General features: G+C 44.2%; 9 protein-coding genes and 1 non-coding gene across 10 annotated transcripts; 7 read left to right on the top strand and 3 right to left on the bottom strand.

Moving 5' to 3' along the window:
* Nucleotides 1–247: 247 nt before the first annotated feature.
* PRM1 (pheromone-regulated protein) lies at nt 248–2070 on the top strand (the record flags this gene model as incomplete). The annotated part of the gene is made up of 2 exons (XM_024857257.1): nt 248–1928; nt 1994–2070. The coding sequence occupies 2 exons, from the start codon at nt 248–250 to the stop codon at nt 2068–2070; spliced, it is 1758 nt and encodes a 585-aa protein (XP_024714393.1).
* Nucleotides 2071–2129: 59 nt separating this feature from the next.
* C7M61_001859 (ssDNA-dependent ATPase) lies at nt 2130–4424 on the bottom strand (the record flags this gene model as incomplete). The annotated part of the gene is made up of 1 exon (XM_024857256.1): nt 2130–4424. One exon carries the CDS (start codon nt 4422–4424, stop codon nt 2130–2132), a length of 2295 nt encoding a protein of 764 aa, XP_024714392.1.
* Nucleotides 4425–5106: 682 nt separating this feature from the next.
* Nucleotides 5107–6444, top strand: C7M61_001858 (uncharacterized protein; the record flags this gene model as incomplete). The annotated part of the gene is made up of 1 exon (XM_024857255.1): nt 5107–6444. The coding sequence occupies one exon, from the start codon at nt 5107–5109 to the stop codon at nt 6442–6444; it is 1338 nt and encodes a 445-aa protein (XP_024714391.1).
* A 357-nt stretch (nt 6445–6801) lies between these two features.
* On the top strand, nt 6802–7947 carry OGG1 (8-oxoguanine glycosylase; the record flags this gene model as incomplete). Its single annotated transcript, XM_024857254.1, has 1 exon — nt 6802–7947. The coding sequence occupies one exon, from the start codon at nt 6802–6804 to the stop codon at nt 7945–7947; it is 1146 nt and encodes a 381-aa protein (XP_024714390.1).
* Nucleotides 7948–7977: 30 nt separating this feature from the next.
* TOS4 (Tos4p) lies at nt 7978–9447 on the bottom strand (the record flags this gene model as incomplete). Its single annotated transcript, XM_024857253.1, has 1 exon — nt 7978–9447. One exon carries the CDS (start codon nt 9445–9447, stop codon nt 7978–7980), a length of 1470 nt encoding a protein of 489 aa, XP_024714389.1.
* Nucleotides 9448–10370: 923 nt separating this feature from the next.
* Nucleotides 10371–10441, top strand: C7M61_001855. The gene has a single exon. It is a non-coding gene; the product is annotated as a tRNA-Gly (tRNA).
* A 303-nt stretch (nt 10442–10744) lies between these two features.
* On the top strand, nt 10745–11286 carry RPL37B (60S ribosomal protein eL37; the record flags this gene model as incomplete). Its single annotated transcript, XM_024857252.1, has 2 exons — nt 10745–10799; nt 11036–11286. 2 exons carry the CDS (start codon nt 10745–10747, stop codon nt 11284–11286), a joined length of 306 nt encoding a protein of 101 aa, XP_024714388.1.
* A 62-nt stretch (nt 11287–11348) lies between these two features.
* Nucleotides 11349–13433, bottom strand: C7M61_001853 (uncharacterized protein; the record flags this gene model as incomplete). The annotated part of the gene is made up of 1 exon (XM_024857251.1): nt 11349–13433. One exon carries the CDS (start codon nt 13431–13433, stop codon nt 11349–11351), a length of 2085 nt encoding a protein of 694 aa, XP_024714387.1.
* Nucleotides 13434–13795: 362 nt separating this feature from the next.
* On the top strand, nt 13796–14602 carry NEP1 (18S rRNA pseudouridine methyltransferase; the record flags this gene model as incomplete). The annotated part of the gene is made up of 1 exon (XM_024857250.1): nt 13796–14602. The coding sequence occupies one exon, from the start codon at nt 13796–13798 to the stop codon at nt 14600–14602; it is 807 nt and encodes a 268-aa protein (XP_024714386.1).
* A 314-nt stretch (nt 14603–14916) lies between these two features.
* On the top strand, nt 14917–16050 carry C7M61_001851 (TFIIH complex kinase subunit; the record flags this gene model as incomplete). The annotated part of the gene is made up of 1 exon (XM_024857249.1): nt 14917–16050. The coding sequence occupies one exon, from the start codon at nt 14917–14919 to the stop codon at nt 16048–16050; it is 1134 nt and encodes a 377-aa protein (XP_024714385.1).
* Nucleotides 16051–16167: the final 117 nt, after the last annotated feature.

The following is a 16167-nucleotide window of genomic DNA, read 5'->3' as shown; positions in this document are numbered from 1 at the left end:
ACAATCATGCAGCACATAAAAGTTGCAAAATGCCATGCCATTGTGATGAACTGCTACTACTTACCTCTGATTTCTCTGTTTTGAGTCAAAGATTTTACGTTTACGAGCCTTCTCTCTTTATTTGAAAACGGACGTCATTTTGTGGGGCATATTATCGCCGTGCATACCATATGTTTCAGCCGTGTTTGGAGTTTCATCAGATGGTCTGGACTATAAGTGTAGCAGGGTTGCACCCTAATCAGCACTTATGCGCTTTTACCTTAATTTTGCAGAACAGGTCAGCCAGATTTGGCTCGACAAATACGTGATAGTCCTCGTATTGCTCATAGTCAAGGTGATATTGTTCAAGAATGCCTTGCTCACAGGGTTATCAGCCTGTCAGGCTCAAGCGGAACAAATGTGCCAATCGATGGATCGCCTACTGAAGCAAGCGGATCAAGCTCCCGAAGCTATTTCTCAATTGACGAACTACATAATTGAGCAGTTCATCAACAACCTTTTAGGACAGCTACGCATGCTCATTCATCTAGCATTGGCAATTTTGAAAGGCCTTATTGGTTTCATGATTGAGGTTTATTTGGGCACATTCACTTGCCTTTGTACAGCTTTTGTTAAAGGTGCTCTTGATATAGTGACAGATGCTACGAGAACCATAACGGAGGCGGTCGAGCTGGTTGTGAACGAGTTCTTGAAAGGCTTCAATTCGGCTCTCGACGGCCTTTCGACAGTTGTGAATGGATTTGTCACCACATTAAAAAGCATCAAGTCTTTTTTCACGGACAGCGATACTAGTGATATATCCTCGGCAGTTGATACGGTGAACTTGACTGCCTCGACCATCAAGAACATCTCCATTCCAACGACATTTATTGACGACCTATCTGCTTTATCAAACAAAATTCCTGACTACGAGGATGTTCTTTCCAATTTGACGTCAGTTGTGACAAAGCCCATCGATGTTCTCAAAAAAGAGGTGGATTCAATGACTTCCTCCAATGCCACTTTGAAGCTTGATGAGATCAAGAGCTATCAGAAACGTGCATCAGGAAACACCTGCGACTCACTTGATGCTGATTTTCAAAAACTCGAGAAGTCCATCAACTCTACATGCTCATGGATACTTTTGGCACTCGGCTTGTCAATTCTTCTTCTCGTCATGATATTGGCATTTTTCATGTATCGCTCCTACAGAAGAAGAAGGAGCCACATTGAAGAGCTCACATTGGAAAATAGCCCTGAGAGAATTGGTAATGTTTTGGAGGTGCAGCGCAATAAACTCGGGTTATTCATCATGAATCTCAATATCAACTATCGTGTCAAGTGGCTCCTCAATTACATCTCCTCCTCGACTGCGACAAATTGTCTCCTCATAGGGTTAGCAGGATTGTTGGTAGTTGGTCTCCAATACTGGCTTTTGTCTGTTACGTCTAACAAGCTTGATCACTTCTTCACGCAAGACAATGCAGCTCTTCAAAACTCAAATGCCCAAAAGAGTTTCGAAGGGTACATTTTGGATACACAATTTGCCCTCGATAACCTGCTGGAAAGTCTCAATGAAGCGTTGTTTGGCTCGATCGATACCACTTCTGAGAGTCTCTACGAGACCTTGCTTGAAGCAGAAAATTCCATCAACGATACCATTAATTCAGTATTCGGTGGGACCCCGTTTGCATCGCCTTTACAGACCATTGTCTACTGCACTATCGGCCGCAAACTCGAGAAAATAGAGGATGGTCTTCAGTGGATCAACGAAAACTTGAAGATTGAGTATCCTTCATTACCTGAAGAAGATATGCTGCGTTTAATGACTAATACTTTGCAAGATACGACTGACGCTGATGGTGGGATCGGGTCTGCCATCAAGAGTTCAAGCGACAAGTTCATCAAATCTTACAAGAAGTCGCTATTCATCGAGCTCATTGTCTCATGTGTATTTATAGGAGTTTGGCTTTTGCTTTTTGTTGTGGGCCTCTTGATTCTAGCCATCCGCGAGCTAATGGACAAGCTGGTTCTACCGAAGGTGATCAGCATGCCACAGCCACTCAGCTCAAAATCAAAATCGGAATATGAATATCCAGTGAGTGATCCGTTTGTTCGAGCAGCATCCAGCGTATATACAGAGACCCATATTAAGTAGTCATCTCATCGTAATAAATAGGGCTATCAGGGTAGGTAGACGGGGATCCTTGGTAATCAAGAGGGCTGCTTACGTTCAGCGCATGTTTCCTCTCGCCGCCATTATCAACAAACTCGTCATAAGAGCATTCGAAATTATGCGAAGCTTCAGGATCGTCAGAGTAGTTATCTCTCTCGGTTCCGTCAAAATACTCCGGTTGATCGCTTCTGTCCAAGAACTCATCATAACTGCTTAATCTTTCCGGCCTATCATCCGCAATTAGCTTACTTGTGGCCATGCGTGTAACGCTGCGTTGCTTCTTTCTATCATCGACAGTCTTCTGTCTCTTGGCCTTCTTATAGTCCTCGTAAGTCTCGCGCTCCTTGTCGAGCTCTTGGTATTGTTCGGCAGAGATATCGTCATCATCTGCGTCTTTAAAATGTCCGGCATCAACAAATTTAGTATCCTTGAGTTCAGGAGGAAGGTACACCTGAGCCGCCTTGCCATGCTTGTAATTCGGATTGTACTTGTAGGTGTCGCCATAACCTAGCTCCTTCATAAGCTTTGTCGGAGCATTCCTCAAATGCATTGGGATCGGGAGTTTCACGACATCCGGGTTTTCCTTAAGCAAGCTTTGAGCGCCTCTCAAAGCACGGTATGATTTAGTTGACTTTGGAGCGTTGGCAAGTTTCACAGCACAGTGAGCCAAAATGATCTCGCCCTCGGGCATGCCAACAAATTGAATGGCTTCCATAGCTGCGATAGCAAATGGCAAACAAGACGAATCTCGAAGTCCTACATCTTCACTGGCAATCACGATCATACGTCTTGCAATGAAGAGAGGGTCCTCGCCACCATGAATCATACGAACCAAATAGAAAACGGCTGCATCTGCATCAGATCCTCGAACAGATTTGTGGAATGCGCTGATGGTGTCGTAATGATTTTCCCCGACTCTATCGTACATTTGGTGGAAGTTATGCGTTTCCAATAATGGTTTGAGCTCCTTCATACCAATTTTGATGACTCCCACTTTAGAATTAATGTCGACCAATTCCTTCTCCGAGTCCTTCTTCGAGATGACCTTGTAGGATAAGCCTGAAAGATACGCATTAATTGATTCAAGGATATTGAGTGCAACACGAGAGTCCCCTGTACTAGTACGAGCAATATGATCGATCGCATCTCTGCTTATTGCGATCAAATGAAGTTTGTGAACCAACTTTCTGGTCTTGTTGATGAGATAAAGACCTCTATTCAAGATTCTGACGAGAGCTTCCAGAGAGAGAGGCTCCATGACAAATGTGTGCATTCGTGAAAGTAATGCATTATTCAAAGTAAATGAAGGGTTCTCCGTTGTGGCTCCAATGGCAGTGACTGTACCTTTCTCGAGAACTGGAAGAAGTAGATCCTGGACTGCCTTGTTGAACCGATGAATTTCATCGAGAAACAAAATGGTCTTCTGCCCGGTGAGCTGTCGTTCTGACTGTGCGTTTGCAAAGGCTTCTTTTAGCTTTTTGGCGTTGCTATCAGCACCGGATATTTCGACAAACTTATAGTCTGACAGAGATGCAATTATACGGGCCAAAGACGTTTTGCCCACTCCTGGAACTCCCCAGAGTATAAACGATGGAATATTCTCGGCACTCATGATGTTTCTCAAAATCCCGTGTGGGCCGACTAACTTTTCCTGGCCAAAGAAATCATCGAGTGTTTTTGGTCGTAGTCTTTGTGCAAGCGGTAGCTCTGCTTCTCTTCGTAGCTTGAGAAGTTCCTGATTCTTGAGCTTCTGCCTGGATTCCTCTTCAAGCTCCGGGGTGCTGGGTATATGTTGTGTAGTCGCAGGCTGTGAGTTTTCGAGGGCTCCGTTTTTTGAAAACGATGTTTCAACTTCAATCTCAGGCAGACGTGTAACTTGTGTTGGTTCACCATCGACTTGTGTCTGAGTTTGAGGGGGTAGGTCTTTTTCTAAGTCCAAAGTCTGTCGTTTGATCTCTCGCTCAAGATCCTCCTGCTTCCGTTTGAGTCTTCTCTCGGCAATCAAGATGCTGGTAAGAGAGGCTTTACCCTTTTTACCGGCTTTATCATTGGCTTTCCTCGAGTCTGCTTTCAAGCCCAACGCAGCAAAGGCGTCCTGGTGCTTCGCGTCTTCTTGATTCAGTTTATCAGCCCCGTTATCGCCTGAATCTCCAGTTTCCTGTGCTGGAGCAGGCAGCAGCAGCTCAAGTGTGTCCAAACATGTATTAACATGACGCTCTAAAAAAGATATTGGGAACGATTTGAAGCATATGGGGCATTTCTCATCCATGAACTTGATATACCTGGTTGGTGGTTCCTGATAGATGTACGCGACTCGTGCAGTATAGAAGTAGGCGCCACTCTTCAAGCTCCATACTAGACGATGATAGCCAGGTTAAGAGAAAATTAGGAGAACTTACTTTTCTGTGATCTATTCAAATTTCGAGAGCTGCTATGAAACCGGTATTTTTTTTCCAACGCCACGGTTCGTATGTCCTCCTTGGAGTGGCTGCAAAATTGAGGCCAAGTACTGAACCAAGTATAATACCCACTCAAAGTGAAATGAAGTGTCAAAATATTTGGCATTATTAATTAATATTCGTCTAAAGCAAAGTCAGGATAGCTTTTACGACAAAAGTGCCTACCATCTGTCGTGCCCTCAATTGCAAAGTACAGTTTTTGGAATCTTCTACAATAAAAATCAAATCCTTCCTTCCAGACGAGGACTTTTCCATCTTCTCTTCATTAATTCCACATGTGTTCTGCTGACTAAACGAGAAACGTTGCAGGAGTTCTTCCTACCAGAATCTTTCTCATCCACCAATTTCGGAAACTCCAAGATAACATATTTTCGAAACGAATGACGCAATGTAACCTTTTTGGAAGGTTTAGTACCATTAGTATCTGCCACTTGGATATAAATTACAAAATGCCCAATGACGTTGCTCTTTTAGCTACCAATTAAACTGATCATGCCAGAGAACACTGAAAGCACCACTACTGCAACGACGACGACTCCCACTGACGGGGGCAGAATACTGAGAAATTCATTAGGCAAGTCGATAAAGTACCTTATCAGGAGAAAGTCTAGCAAAAAGAAGACAGAGGGTGGTAATAAGACCATACTACCCGATGAAGTCGAAGAGAGTAAACCCATATTAATTGAGGAGGTTTTCGACTCACCAGAAGAAGAGAAGAAAGCATTGAGAAAGAAAGAGTTAAAGAGGTGTTCTACGCTTCGCCGATCATTTGAAATCTGTAAAGACTCATTGAAAAGCAACTCCATTTTCTCAAACAACCATGGCGATGCCAATAGCCAAAGTACCAAACCCGAGGAGCATGATTCGGGAAGTGAAAAGACTAAAAGTGTTGAAGTACCCATGAAAGACTCCTCGGCAACACCAAAAAGAACCAAGGACACAACGAAGGATTCACTTCAAATGAAGAGGAAGCCAACAAAGCGAGCAAGATTCCTCGCAACTCTCCATCTTGGGCCAAAGCCTTCGGAGGAAGATGATACAAAAAGAGCCCTGTCACCTTCAGGAAGCTGTGAAGAGAACGTTGCCAAAGAAGGAACCTCCAAGACTTGCAACACCAGCACCACGAAGACTCCCAAGACACCATCATTCGATAATTTGAAAGAGCTCTCTCATGCGCTCAAAAAGCTCCGTTCTCAAAATGATAAGAACATTCTTTACGAGAATGGAGAAGCTGTTCTCTACCACTTGGACAATCTGCTTGAGGAAGAGGTCGTACATCTAATTGACTCGTCCAAGACTTGCCCCGATCTGAATGGCAAAGTGGAAGAGATTCTCGATCAATTCAGCATTTTGTTTGGATACCTATCCACTGAGGTTAACGCACCCTTAAGACGGAGAATCGCTGAGATAGGTAATGAGATGCGTCGGTTTGCCGACCTCTTGGAGAAGACCTCAGCAAAAGTGAATAAGAGTCATCTGCAAGAATCCAGAAAAGCTGCATGCGATAAGGCAATATCTGCTTTCAAACAAGTTTCCATTATGTGGGCTGATGATGCCACTGATATTACAGAATCCTTCGCTAAATGTCAGATTTTATATCAGCGGACGACAAGAGCTTACACTGCCTTCTACAACTGGCACTGCTCCTTGTACATAAAACCTCATGAGGCCGAGTTGTTCCACACCTATTACGGAATTACACATTACCGCAAGTCGTGCCAAATTTTATTAAAGAGGGACTTCTACACCTTGATTCAAAACAGTCTTGAAGACCTTCGCCAAGGTCTCGACTTTTTGTTAAGACAGGAGGCACAGAGTGAAAGCAAGTAACTTGCGGGGGTGTAGAAGTATTTTGAGCAATAAAAGCTAAAAAGTGTGATCATATAATTATAAATAATGGGATATATAGAAGTGGTGTACTCCAAGTTCTCAGTGCGCATACGACTTTTAACAAAGTTGTCAGAATCAAGATACTTTGCGAAAATTCCAGACCCCTCTATAAATGTATTTCTGAGAAGAAGGGCTCTTCATTCCAATGGAATCAAAGGATATTGTTCGTATTTTTGCTTCCATTGTCACTAACTCACGCTACAAGCATCATAGTAATTACAATTCCTTTTTGGGAATCCATCGCGATAAGACGCGCCTGGGGATGTATGGAGTAGTCTTCACTACCTTTTCTTCCTCATGACTGGCAACTTGGTGTGGAAGCAGATCCCACTTCCTCAGATAGAGCTCTCTTTGGCAAGGGTTCTACGTTGTGGCCAGACCTTCCGTTGGAAAAATGTGAACTCGATTTGGAGTTTTACTGCCAACGATCAGATCGTTCTATTGAAACAGGACCCTGAGCTGATCCACTACGCCTGCGTTCTCTCCGACGGTCAGGACTCGTCGAACGCCATCTCCAAGGCTTACGAGAAGACCCACGCATTTATTCACGATTATTTCAACTTGGACGTCAAACTTGAGGAGCTTTACCAGCAATGGAGCGAGGTAGAGCTCAAATATAGAGCCAAAAGCAAGGCAGATTCATTTGCGACATTTCCAGGAATCAGGATGCTCAGGCAGGATCCATGGGAGACAGTGATTCTGTTTATTTGCTCGTCCAACAATAACGTTAAAAGGATCTCAAAGATGTGTGATGCCTTGTGCCAGGAGTTCGGTAACTACATCAACGACTTCGAGGATCATGCCTACTATTCCTTTCCACTGCCAGAAGTTCTTGCAGGCCCTGAAGTGGAAGCTAAGCTCAGAGACTTGGGTTTTGGCTACAGGGCGAAATACATCAACCAAACTGCAAAGATGTTTGTGGACCCTGAAGTACCAGAAATCTCCATGGATATACTTCATGAACAAAGATCGAAATCATACGAAGATGCTCACGAGTTTCTTCTTCAGCTCTCTGGTGTTGGGCCCAAGGTTGCTGATTGCATTTGTCTCATGGCCTTGGACAAGCACGATGTCGTGCCTGTTGACACACACGTTTTACAGATCGCTACAAGGGATTACAAATACAAAGGACCCAAAACTATGAACAAGGTCTCATATCATCAAGTTCGCCTTCACCTTCAGGAGCTCTTTGGCAAGTACGCAGGATGGGCACAGCTGGTGATGTTTGCAGCAGACCTTTCGGACTTGAACAATGGCATTAATCAAAGAGATGGAGCTAAAATTAAGCATGATGTCGAATTTACAGAAGTGAAGAAGGAATCAACTGTGAAGACTGAACCAACCTCATCGGTAGTGACTGAATCCGTTAAGCTAGAGGTCAACGGAAAAAGGTCGAGCATCACTAGTAAAGCGACGGTGAAAAGAATTAAGACAGAGGCATGAATGAACTTATATTAGGAGCGCGATGTAAATCTATTTCTTGATTGGAGCAGGTTTTTTCCAGTAGTATTGTTTATGCTTTCTTCTGCATGCTCTCAATCCACCATGGCCCTTAATGGAACCAACCAACTTGATTCTCTCAGGGTCCTGGTCATTTTCGGGGATGTAATAATACTCTTCTTCGAGAGGCTTACCAGCAGCATCCTTACCTTGTCTGTAAATGACGCCAATGCATCCGACGTTATGAAGAACAGTACGTAACTGCTCGAGAGTGAGCTCAGAAACGACAGCCAGGATAGTATTCAAGTATGAGGCGGGCGTTGATGAAAGTCGCGAGAATGCCAAATGATTGATCAAAATATTGTTGACTTCGTTCACGTTTTTCAATCCCTTGATGCATGCATCGTCGATGATGAGCTTACCCTCAGAATCTCTTGCTGGCTCCTTCTTTGGCTTTTTAACTCCGACGGGCTCCTCGCTTACAGCTCTGCGCTTCACGAGCGGGCTTTTTGGAATTTGATTTGTTTGATCGGCCAAAGGCGTAGTTGCCCTTTTGAAGTTTTGCTTGGAAATGTCCAACTTTTCGTCAACTGGAGGGTCCTCAACTTTTTCTTCATTTTCTTTCTCTTCAGATTGGTCCTCGAGAATGGTAAACTGTGTAGTCTTCTGCTTGGCAGTCTTTATCGGAGTAGGCTCTTCGGAGGTTATGCGGAAGGGAAACTTTTTAGGAGTTTCTGGTTCATATTTGGTATTATTGATTGGGGTCGAGGTTGTCTTGGTGCAAGAGTCATGCTGGTCATCGTTGAGTTGAAGTGGCTCACTAATGCTTTCTTTCTCCTCCTCTTGGACAGAAGGCTTGACGAGTTGAATAGTCTCTTCATCCGTCAACTCCTCCTCAAAATCTTCTGGGTTCACCAAAACGACCTTATCTCTGATTTGAACGAGCACGTTGGTGAAGCGAGGCATTTCCACGGTTTCACCCCTGCTGACATGGAATTCAGTGTGCTGGTAGTCCAAATGAATTGTTTTGGAAATATTTTGCAACTTCAAAGGCTTCTTTGCCTCCTTTAACGTGTAGTGTGACTCTTTGCCTTCAACCTTGCGGACTTCACACATGCGAGGCAACACCATGCCAAAGCCATTGTAGCCCAAACACGTAAGATTCAACTTCTCTTCCGCATGTTCAATTTTGATATGAGTTCTAGAGACAGCCTTATCGAGAGTCTTGAAGTAATAGTCACAAGATTTCAGACTTCTGCCGACAAACACGATTGGCTTGGAGGAGATCAAGGGCACCCTCAAAACCAGAGCATCAGGGTTCACGATGTTGAAATCTCTGTTGATTGACACAGTTGGCTTTGGCTTAACTTCAAATGGTACCTCCTTCTCGTCGTTGTTTCTGGCTGGGGATGACGATCTTCCAACAGTAGAGGATGGGTTTGGCGTAGGATAGTCGAACCTGCCTCTCTGGGGTAAGTCGTACCCAGTATTCTTGGGTTTCATGAAGGGGTCTGCTCTCGACTCCGTGTCATGAGTGACAGGAGAAGAGGGAGGAAATTGATGATCCATGTTCTTCAAAGATGGGTTTTGGAAGAATCGATGGCGGGAATAGTGTTTACAGGCTCAGGTGCTTTAGCTACCTGTGTATCAGCGTGTCGCCAAAACAAACAAACGCGATACACAGTGACTCGCATTGTCCACACGTGAAGAAGCCGTGACCTCGTCTGTATCGTGGGCCTGATTTCACTTTTGAAAGGGATCTGTGCTTCAATTGATGGCGGCTTTTCAACTTACTGGGTTCATTTTGGTGGTTCAAAATGTGAACAGAGGGCTGACTCGTCTAGACGCGCCTCTGCTAGTCACACGATAAGGTCAACTTGCTGACCCTAAGAAATGTGCCCCTGATCTGTAGTAAGTCATCGTTTTGTCTGTGAATGGCATATTCGAATCAGATATTGCTACGGACGTGACCCTTGAGTAAGCATGCATGAACCATAGTCACGGAATCTGAATGCCAAATGTACTGCGAACTGAGGTTTGATTGGAGCTACGTGCCCCCTTGGCTTGATGCTCGTCTAGTCAATTGCAAGATGAAATTTGACTGGGGTCAGTTTGTTGCCTTTATGTTGGAACAATTTGTATTTAATGAGACAACCTTGACCCAATGATCACCAAATTCCTGCGATAAGACCTAGAAGATTCAATTCGGGGCCTAGAAACCCCGTGGCTACTAAACCTTCCCCTGAATGCCTTAATTGGCACTCTAAAATTTGTCTAGAGTATTTTCTCTTACCCAAAAGCGTTCTTGAAGCCATATGGAAAGGTCCCCATACTAGAGAGAGGTGTACGGATGTCAAATCTTCTGTGCAGTACACATATAATCTCCAAACTCTTAAAGCTGCAAAAGCCTAATTCTTGCATCTAAAGCGCAAGTGGTTTAGTGGTAAAATCCAACGTTGCCATCGTTGGGCCCCCGGTTCGATTCCGGGCTTGCGCATTTCTTTTTTAGTTTTTCTTTGAGCTAGTCATCGTTCCTTCTATACGTGGTATTCCATACGTTGTCCGTACCATACTCCCCTTCTTTTTGGGTTCTATTGTGTTTGTAGCATAGACGCACTTGTCGCTTCTCATTTGATGTCTAGGGCTGAAACCCTAATGCACGTGACGCCATTAAAGGTGCGCTATATACACCACGCTCACAGAAAATTTTCCGGCACCCACTCTCCGCCTGGCATCTTGCGAAAAAAAAAAGGGCCATATTCGGATTTCTCTTCCACATCTACATCAATAATCAGTCAACATGGGTAGTATGTACAACGTCAAGCAAACTTCCAGCCCAATGCAATCAGTCAAACGTGTCAGATCATGAGCAAGTAATCTCTTGTTTAGTCCATTTCCCATCGTCGATGTCCATCCCGTTTAATTCGACCAAAGTCAACTCCCTCCTGAAAAACATGTTCCATATCCAACGAATCAAAGAATCAAAGTAATATCCAGCTCATTCAAGAAACACAGCTCCAACTCCCACTTCCTTGTCATGTTTGTCACGATCTGTAGGGTTCCACGCCTGCTCCAATACTAACTTCTTTAGAGGGTACTCCATCTATGGGTAAGAGACACAACAAGTCTCACATCATTTGCAACAGATGCGGCCGTCGTTCTTTGCACGCCCAGAAGAAGACTTGTGCTTCTTGTGGCTACCCATCTTCTAAGATGAGATCTCACAACTGGGCCCAGAAGGCTAAGAGAAGAAGAACTACCGGTACCGGTAGAATGGCCTACTTGAAGCACGTCAGCAGAAGATTCAACAACGGTTTCCAGACCTCTGTTAAGTCTGCTTAAGCGTGTCATGCGAAAATACGGTTTTGTAACTAATACATCATTAGAAAAAAAAAAAAGTTCTATTAAACCTCCTCGTAGTTCATGTTGAAGTAAAGGTTATCTGCTTCATCATGATTGACACAGAGACTCAAGATTTCCCTTGCTATCTCCACGGTGTCTTGCTCGTACGGAACCTCGAGTCCATTGGCAAAATCTGTCTCAATGGCCGCCAACTCATCGAACTTATCTGGTCCACTTTCATAAACATTAAAATGAGCCACCTGTCTGGCTCGAAGTTCACACCACTTGTTGAAAACTGGCACATGTACATGGCCCTCCGCTCTTATCTTGGTGAGTAGTCTCGTAGCTTCCTGTGATAAGTGATCGGACCCAAACGCTATACGCATAAGAACGACGAACAACTCATAAAGAGTTTCTGGGTATATGATAGTGTTGATATTCTCGATTTCTCCTGCAATGAAGTAGAGGATTTTGAGGAATATGGCAACGATCGAGATCCTCATGTGCACATGTTTGGAGCGTGGTTGATGGATGATCTGATTTTGCTCCAATGCAATGATCCGAACAATTGACTTCATACTCTCCTTGCAAGTAATAATCTCCATGGTATTACCGGAGGGCGACATGACAAGTGATTCTAGAAATGACGCAATTCGAAGCCTTAAGCTCAAGAGATGATGCTCGTGTGCCTCGAGCATCTCGAACCTTTCGAACTTGTCGAGCTTATTTTCATCAGCTGGACATGCAATTGAAATAAATGGCTGGCCAATTACCGACATGGGGTCTGATGGGACCATCTGTAGTATCTTAGCGAAATCAAGATTCGAACCTAAAGGTCGATTAAGGCCGTAGAACATCGAATCCTCTTTTATTTCCACATCGATAAGGAACACTTTGATAAGGGAAGTGACGAGTTGCTTTTCAAGTTTCTCATCTCGGATTGCAATTCCATCTTCGATCAACGAGGATGAAAGCATTTCAACAAAGTTATACAACAAATTGGTTTGAGCTGCAGATTTGAACCTTTCTGTGTTTTCGGGAAGAAGCTTTAGCACAAGTGCTACATCCATCAGATCTGTCCAAAGCGACTTCACGAAGTCAGCACCGTACTGGGTCGCTATCACAGTTGCATTCTCGATCACGTCAAAGAGAAGCGTGACAGTGAATCTCTCGAGGACCTGCTGCTGGTAGGTTTTCCCGTGGTTAGTGAGAAGTGGATCGTCCGCCTCAAATGTCCAATCAAGCAAATGCAGAAAGTGATCCAGGATGCTGGCCAATTTTGTTGTCAAGAGAAGGACCAACTTCTCACTTGTGGCACCTGTTTTGAAGTTTATGGCAGAGTTTATCAAGGAGAGGAGAAACGGCACAGCGAGAGCCAGGTTCTGCCGCAGGAGAAGCTCTTGGATAAGATGCACAAGATATTCACAGAAGATGAAGACCAAATTGTCGAGTCTGGCGTCTCTGTGTCGTAGTATGAAGCTCCACACGCATGACATGAGAGAGGTTTCGGCCGGAATCATTACTCGCTCTTCCACAGTAATCGGCGCCTCGAGCCAAATCTTATCCAAGAACTGGGCATCAGTCCTCAGGCTACCCAAGATGGTGGAGTTCCATATGTGGTTGCAAAATTGAGACCAGTCATCATTCACGTTGATCGAAAAGGAACTGGGTGCATGGAAGTCCGGCTTCTTGTCTATATTATGCACGAAGTGATGACTTGGTGGAGCTGGAGTAGCCGAATCATCTTTGGTTGTACTAGGGACATCAATCTTTCTTCTCTTGGAAGCTGAAAGGGCACGAACCTCGTTACCAAGAAACTTCTTCTCGTCCTCTAACCTTTGTACTGATTGCTTTAAAGCATTGGCTTGTGCCTCTCCCAGCAATCTAGCCGATTCAAGCTGGTTCTGAAGACGCGTTAGCTCGTCAGTCTTCTGACTCTGGAGCGATTGCAACTGAGCTCTGAGAATTGCAATCTCTCCGTCGGCCCGAAAGAGCCTTTGCTCCATACTAGTTTGAGGTGCTCCATTACTCAGTGGGTTTTGAGCTCTCTGTTCGGTGGTATTTGCCAAAGGAGCTTCAGGCTTTTGGGTGGCTCTTACGAGCTCCATTAGGAGATGATCGTCATCGTCAAATCCATCGTCAGACATGACGCTTTATTCAGCGGCTATGAAAAGAAAATCCCTATGGCCCAATCGATTTGGATGTAATGTGTAGTGATCTATGTTCGAGCGATATCGTAAGTACTAACTGTTTCCTGCACTTCTGGGGAAGTAGCAGGGACTAAGAGGGCAAGTGACATTCGAAACTTGGAAATGACAGAACTTCACTTCTACGATGAAGATTTAAATGATCGGAGACGATCGCTCTAATCCAGCTTTTTTGTTTTTTTCTTCTTGTTCGTTCGACCTCTTTCTATCCTCTCAACCCAACGCACCATGCAGCTGCTCGCTGATTTTTTTCCATCTCATCGATCAATACATAGTATACTGTCCTTTCCACCTCCAACAAAATGGCCGAGGGAAATTCGAAAGATTTTGCTGCAAATAATGATACACAGGTGAAGAAAGAATCCACCAGCAGTGATGCTTCACAAAAATCATCGACCTCTGCTCCCCCAGCATCCTTCGTTCCTTCCAGACCCCAGGTTCTCACATCCAAGGATAAGGACACAAAGAGACTTGTCGTTGTTTTATCCCAGGCGTGCTTGGAAACTCACAAAATTGGCACTGGTGCCTCTGCGGGCGACAAGTATGCTCTTTTGAACTGTGATGATCACCAAGGCTTGTTGAGAAAGATGGGCCGTGACATCGCCGAGGCCAGACCCGATATCACCCACCAATGTCTTTTGACTTTGTTGGACTCTCCCATCAACAAAGCTGGCAGATTGCAGGTTTTCATTCACACCGCCAGAGGTGTGTTGATTGAGGTTAATCCAAGTGTCAGAATACCCAGAACTTTCAAGAGATTCTCAGGCTTGATGGTCCAACTATTGCACAAGCTCAGCATCCGCCTGGTCAATTCCGAGGAGAAGTTGCTCAAGGTTATCAAAAACCCCATCACAGACCACTTGCCAATTAAGTGCCGCAAGATCACCTTGAGTTTCGATGCCGAGATCAGAAGAGTGCAAGACTACGTGGAGACGTTGGACGAGGATGAGAGCATATGCGTTTTCGTTGGTGCTATGGCCAGAGGACAGGACAATTTCGCCGATGAGTACGTTGACGAGAAGATTGGTCTTTCAAACTACCCATTGTCTGCTTCTGTGGCATGTTCCAAGTTCTGCCACGGTTGCGAGGATGTTTGGGGAATCATGTAAGGTGAGTGCTAGATAATATTGTGGATACTGTAATATTAGTTTACTGGGGAATGCCAGGTTATATATCAAGATGTAAGGAATCGGTCAACCATACGCAGATCGCCGATTTAGGTCCCAACATTCTGCAAAAATGATATCAGTCAAGATTCAGACTATTTGAAGATAATATGAAAGAAAGACTTTGCTTTAGTCCGAAATAAAAAAAAAAGCTTGTATCTTTGTAGGTTTCGTGGGTTTTGCTACCACCCGCATGTAGGAAGTGCATATCAGAGAACCAAAAGAACACAGAACTAACTGACATCTTTTCAACGGTGATGACGAACTCCGAACCTCAAATCAAAGAGGAATCGCCTCTGGAAACCAAGAAGAAAGAGGTTTCTATCGATGATTTATACCGAAGATCGTCTCAATTCCAACTTTGGTCATACACCATCGAGGAACTCGATAACGTCAAACGAAGCACTCATGAAGATGGTCGAATGGCCGCCATCGAAAGATTCAACGAGGTCAAGGCTACAATGAGCAAGGAGAAACCTGAAGCTTTCCAGCAATTTTCAGATGAGTTAACGTCTGAGAAGCTACTAGATCTCATCACCTTCGATGAACAGCAGAAATACCTCCAATTCTTTGCACAGCAGATTATCCAGACATGCACGCATTTCCGAATGCCTACGCAAGTGAAGGCCACGGCGGTGTCGTTCTTTCAAAGATTCTTCTTGATCAACTCCCCAATGTCCTACCATCCGAAAAACATTGTCTTCACTTGTGTCTTTCTAGCGGCAAAGCTGGAGAACTACTTCATTTCCATAGACTCATTTTGTGACCTTCTTCCAAAGACAGAAAAACTGGATATTCTCAACCTCGAGTTCGATGTCTTGCAATCACTAAAGTTCACACTTCTTGTTCATCATCCATTCCGACCACTATATGGCTTCTTCCTCGACGTACAGCAGGTCCTTTTGCATCCCTCTCCCGTTTTGAGCGATGTCAATATTGATGTTATAGGAGGATTATACGATCAAGCCAAAAAATGGCTTAATGATCATGCGCTCATTGGCGACGTCCTGTTTTTATTCACACCACCACAGATAGCGTTAGCAGCATTATTTGACTGTAACAGCAAGGTGACTGGCAGGTACTTGGCGGAGAAATTCCAGAAGACTAATAAAAAGGTGAAACTCGAGACAATCAACGAAGAAGTTCCTAAGCAAGAGGGCGAAAATGGCAATGAGTCTGGTGTCTCTGAAGAACCAAAAGAAGCTGATATTTATGAACAATTGTTGGGAACGATAAAGCTGTGCATATCAGTGGCAAAAGCAGAGATAGAAACCAGTCGTGAAGAGTGCATTCTGATAGATAAGAAATGTGTCTACCTTTTGAACCCTGGAAAGGTTATCAAGAAGAAGATAAAATCACTCTCCGGTGAATCCACCTCCAAAACTGCCTGAGTAAAGGCACATTTAAGCATCGACAAACGCATATAATCTACAATCTTACTCTAGAATGACTTCACGATGTAAAACATCTCCTTAATTATAATACAATTTCGATAAAATGCTCAAGAC

Source organism: Candidozyma pseudohaemuli (assembly GCF_003013735.1).
Source record: "Candidozyma pseudohaemuli strain B12108 chromosome Unknown scaffold00003, whole genome shotgun sequence".
NCBI classification, from domain to species: domain Eukaryota; kingdom Fungi; phylum Ascomycota; class Pichiomycetes; order Serinales; family Metschnikowiaceae; genus Candidozyma; species Candidozyma pseudohaemuli.
This window is presented reverse-complemented; position numbering and strand designations above follow the sequence as displayed.